The sequence below is a fragment of the Trematomus bernacchii genome, unplaced genomic scaffold (genome assembly GCF_902827165.1).
Source record: "Trematomus bernacchii unplaced genomic scaffold, fTreBer1.1, whole genome shotgun sequence".
NCBI lineage: Eukaryota > Metazoa > Chordata > Actinopteri > Perciformes > Nototheniidae > Trematomus > Trematomus bernacchii.
This window is the reverse complement of record NW_022987686.1, coordinates 847,501-853,032: the sequence shown is the minus strand read 5'-3', so window position 1 is coordinate 853,032 and position 5,532 is coordinate 847,501. Positions and strand designations below refer to the sequence as shown.

Genomic DNA, 5,532 nt, shown 5'->3' with positions numbered 1-5,532 from the left:
TAACTCGTTTGAAATACTTTTCTATTTATACAGCTTGTGTAAATAAGAAACATGTGTACCAAAATACACAAAATACGCCCTGATCCAGTTCCACTTTGTTATATTTTGGTATATTTCTGAGAACAGGTAACATGAATATGACCAGCATCAGTGAGTAAGTGTACTGTCTACTACAGAGTGTGTGTTTCTTCTCCACCTACTGTACACACCTCCTCTGCATTCCTGTCACTACACACACCCTTTCCTCCTCCCCCTGCCCTGCCTGTGACTCCCAACTTTTCTCCACACTTTTCCAGAAAAATGAAACCTAGACTTCACAGGATCCTGGGAGAGAAGAAAGGAGGAGTTTGCTGAGCTCAAGGCTACATCCTCAATAAAAACTCAAAGGTCTTGGTTATGCAGATATCCTAATCAAGGCCAAAGTCTGTGAAAAGCACTCCTTCAGAAAAGAGAGACTAACTGGGAAACTATAACACATTCCAAGATACTGAATCTCAAGTGCTCTACGAGAAAATGAAGTAGAGTTGACATTCCGAGCAATCACATGTGATGGTATTGAGAAATTAAGCGCTATTTCACAATATCATAAAAACTGTGACAGGATTTAATTAGTATTCAATTATAAAGGAACTAATGAATAGTGACTCATGTTTCAGTTGCATTTTAATCCAAATGTGATGTAAAAAAAATATATGTTTTTACTAATCAATGCTCGATAATAAGGACATTACAGTAACTTGGAGAAGTTTCTCGGATGAATAACACAAGATTGAGGAACAGAGTGGTCAGAATAAACACTCAGATTTTTGTATGACTATTTCTACATTTGCTGCCAGATTTCTTCCTTACGCAACTGAGGACAATTTTCGCAACAGGACACGATAAGTAGAATCTGGCATTATGTGTTGTTTTCAGTGCTGAAAAGAACCTAAACATTATTTTTTTGTTTGTCATTTTTAATACTGTTTAATCTTTTTTGAATCTTTTCTCTCCATTTGTTTTTAAATTGTATGCTTACAAATATCACATTTTAGTCCGTTTTTTTTTTTTATCTTTTAGCATTAAGTTTGATGCTTTCTGGTGCTTTGATGTTATTTCTGTGCAAAAGCAGACCTAACTACCTCATGAAACAACAAATGATCATCACACATCATTATCAGCGATGTATAAAGACTGTGCACCATCTCTGGTAAAAAGATGTTATACTTAACAGCCAATTTAATCAAGTGATCTCCTCTCAAACACTGAGTGCCAACTGAAACTGGTAATCTCACTTACATGTAAAAACAAAAGTAATGTAGGCAGTTTTGATCTGAAACGTTTCCTGTGCTGTCTTGACGGGCATGACTCAATATGGAAATCAAAATACTCTCACTTTATGAGAAAAAGAGAAGTGGGAAACCGTCAAAACGTTTCAGATCCAGACATGATCTTAAAAACGGAACTGGAGAGTTTTACCTAGCTGAGAAAATATGTGATTGTGTTGGGGTAAAAAAGTTGCTAGATGTAGTTTGTTAACTGAAATAGCAATATTTTATTGGCCAGATGGAATAGAAGCTCATACAGGAACCACACCTGACAGTATACAGTATCAGAACATCCAACGTGCTAACATGTTAACTCCTGCTTCAAAAGTGAATCTCAAGTTAAGTATACAATCTAGGCATTACAAACAGCACATCACTACTAAAACTATGGTTACTACAGTAGCTTCAGTGCTAAATGCTAAAAGCTTCATTACATGTGATTGTTAAAACAGTATATAAAAGGAGTTGTAAGCAGAACTAGCAGGCTATATGTCGAACATGTGGCAAACCCTTAGCCCACAAACAAAACAGGTTGTGTTTTATCCTGGATAAACCTGCGTGGTGACGACTGAGCTGTTGGTCGGTCGGTTGTTCCTGATCTTCACCTCACGATGCATCTGGCACCAGACGCACGGGTAGCACCAAATCAACTTGCAGCAGTCGTCACAGCACGAGCCCTGCAGGAGGAGGAAGAGACGGGATGAATCCAACAGTCAAAACTATGGTGTTCAGAGACGTATTGAAACAGACAATTTGTTGAACTTACTCGAATACTGGAATAAAATGAAGAGTTGCTGTCAAAATGTTTTATTACCTGGATATTTAATGACACTACGAGTATAAATGAGGGCAAGTTGAGCAGTATAATTAGAATTTTTTTACAACTTGGAGGCAAGGAGAACAAACTCAAACAGCCAACAATTTGGAGTCATCTTTGTGTCCAACTGGTGAATGTAAATTCAATATTTGTTTTCATTTAGCTCTGCTTTGGGTGCTTGCCACACGAGGACAATAACGGTAACGGACCGCAATCGTTATCAAAAAAGTCTTCCGTCCACACGCAACAGGCACCAGACCAGAAACGTGTCCGTTCACACGAGACCGCTCGAAAGCGCTGGAGACGCTGTAGTACATATGCCAGGCCTGTAAGTGGCGCTGTAGTCTGCCACAAAGCAGCGAAGAAGACTTCCCGCGCATGGTTGCCCTTCTGTTTATTCTCCGCTTTGGACGCTCTGGCTCTTATCTTATCGTTATCATCCTCGTGTGGCCGGGGTATAATACCCCGGCCACACGAGGACGATAATGGTCGACGATAACGGTCAACGATAACAGTCTCCTCCCTTTCTTTTTCTTGAACTGCTTAATGCTTCACTATATTCTTCAGCAACTCCCTGACTGAGTCCGTCTGCAGGGAGTGTACAGACTTTTTCGTCTCTACGTAAGAACAATGACTCCTTTTTGTATATGTTCCTAAAATAACATCATTTACGTCCAACACCAGACATTTTAGGTAAAAACTTCTTTAGGTGCTCCAGATCATTTTTCTTGATCTTTGTCCGTGCTCTGAAACTTGCAGTTTTGCAAGCAGCTGCATTTCCTCCCTAACCACAACTTTACACCTCTTCTTTGGCCTTCCTGTTTGCGAGACACGCACCATTCTGCCTACACTTTGATCTTCTTCACTTATATTCCACAATCTCTGTTGCTTTTTACAATCAACTCCATCTTGGTATCTCCGCTGTCTTACCTCCCATTTGAGCATATGTCTTCTGTTTGTATTGAAAACAATTTGTGTGTGTTGTCATAGCATTGATATATCCTGCTGAACAGGATAATGTTATTTGACTATGTAATACCAGTCGTACTTCATTGTTTTGGTGGCTTGAATGCTCTGAATGAAAAGCACACAGAACACACCGCAGCTATGGTTATATAATATTATGTGCCTCACAAAATAAGTCATGCAAACAAAGAAACTGCATGAATTTATGAGTGTATCAGTCCACCATGTAATATATCTATGATGATAATGATTAGATTTAAATATAAATAAATAATAATTGTTAATCTCTCCTCAATATTCAGTATTTAGTACAAAATCTATTACCTCTGACACACTTCTCTTTATGAGTGCATTTTTAAATTATTGAACAGATATTGCAACTTTAAGTTCCTCTGGTTTGCTAAACAGTGTGTACTGGATATTCCAATTGTTTAAAATATGTAGGTATTCATTTGTCATTACACTTTGGAATTCCTTATTATGTTATCAAATTCAGCTCTTTTTTTAAACTCATCTCACATTATCTACTTATGATTTATATTTTTGTTGCGTTTTTATTTTTATTTGTTACTCTTGTTTGCTTCTATCCTCTCTTTTTGATAATGTTTCTTTTGTTTGATGCTTTTCTTGTTTGTTCCTTTACAATGGCCTCAATATGACACAAACAGCTTGAAAGTATGCAAGAACTAGGGTGTGGTTGTGAAAATATACACAGTTAACAGTTTTCAGGTAGAATAAATTCAGGAAGTGTTGCACCTCACAGCTGCACCTTGTCACAAAGGTTATCACCAGGATAATTATTACCAGGAAACTTCCTAGACTGGAACTTCCCTACTTAAATTTGCATTTTGCATTAAACTAGATCCCAATATCAATGCCAAATCATGCCAAGTGCAGCTCAGACAATCTTTTTAACCGAGCTGTAAAATGTAGTGACTGCATCTTAGACAATTGTGCCGTTTTGCTCTTACCGGAATATCATGGCGCTCTCGGATGGAGGAGCGGAGTAAGCAGGACACCACACAACAGATGTCCAGCAGCGGCATGCAGCAGCACCATCCATGATCTCCAGCAGTCTGACACTGCATGCAGGGGAAGCACCACCAACCACAGCAACCTTTACGGCAGAAGAGAAGGAAAATAAAATGATGTGAACCCTGACTCAAGACACATTGTTTTGGGTTTCTTCGAGCACAGTTTTGTGTTGAAATCTTGAATTTGGAGCGCAATATATTTGGTTTGTTGGGTTGACTTACAGCTGCTCATATCCATGCAGCAGTCACAGAGGCCGGTGCTCCATGCCCCGGGGCCCTGGGTTGTGCGCATCACCGTCACCACCTGGGTCGGCTGCTGGTGGACGGCCATGTCTGAAAAATAGAACAAAATAAAGAAACAGTTAAACAGAAATTGCTGGCTTTCTATCCATTGGTAAAGCCAGGAAGAATTTAGCAGACTACTTAAAAGAATACCATCCGCAGTGTTGCTGATTAAACCTGTAATTCAGGTGCTGGTATTAAAGGTATCCTTATTACAGACTGGCAACGTCTGCCTCTATTTTCAGTGCATCTTGGGACAAGTCACAGCACCTTCACACTTAATTATGATGAGTCATCTTAATTTGTTTTGCATGACATTTATTTGGTCAAAGTAAAGACACAATGCTTTGGAAACACATGAACTTAACTCCAACCTTAAGCATTAACAGGAAAGCAGAAAATGTACACTATTTCTGCCTCAAGGTGCTGTAATGAATTGATTTGTTGGTCTAGTACTTAACTTTATTCATAAGCATTTTAAATGAAATGGGTTAGTTTTCAATAAATATGTAACCTCGCTAAAAAGCTTTATCTATGCCGCAAATGTGCAACCAATGCATATTATATCACATTTTATAATCCTATATCCTGAAATACATAGTCAAATAAAACTTACCTGTGAACACAATTTAAATTTGACTTCTGTAATACTACATCAAATGATGATAGTTTTCCCACAAATAGCTATGCTATTTGTTTCTCTCATGTCTGTGTAGCATAAACCTAGCTTAACTGTCATTTTAGGCTAGCATGTCAAGTGCAGCACTAGCTTGATGTTATAAGATACCACCTTTGAGCACTACAATTTATATTCTAAGTCATAAAGGCAGCTTAGTACGATGTTAGTACGATGTTTCTCGTACTTTATATCATCATAAAGAAATAACAAACCAACAGAGCTTCAGATAGTTAGCTAGCTAACTTTCGAGCTAATTTCAGACGTCGTAGCTTCACTATCTAGTTAGCCGTTGACATATGCTGAGATTATTAGTCTACAGTTTGGAAATAAATGCTTTTAAAAAGCCATTTTCATTATGAAGACATGTTTATTATTCACCACTTTACTTAACCAAATGCATTTAGTCTTCAATTTTACATTTCTTAAAAAAAAACGACTTTTGCATAA

The 5,532-nt window shown here is 38.0% G+C and overlaps 1 protein-coding gene across 1 annotated transcript in view; it reads right to left on the bottom strand.

The window, feature by feature from the left end:
• Window positions 1-1,507: 1,507 nt before the first annotated feature.
• Window positions 1,508-5,532, bottom strand: part of ponzr1 (plac8 onzin related protein 1) — a 4,812-nt gene continuing 787 nt past the window's right edge. Inside the window, exons 2-4 of the mRNA XM_034136950.1 lie at window positions 4,347-4,457; window positions 4,062-4,207; window positions 1,508-1,984 (exon numbers count right to left, since the gene is read on the bottom strand). Of these exons, the coding sequence (XP_033992841.1) occupies window positions 1,847-1,984; window positions 4,062-4,207; window positions 4,347-4,455 (393 nt within the window). The 5' untranslated portion in view covers window positions 4,456-4,457 and the 3' untranslated portion in view covers window positions 1,508-1,846. The remainder of the gene's footprint in view (window positions 1,985-4,061; window positions 4,208-4,346; window positions 4,458-5,532) is intronic.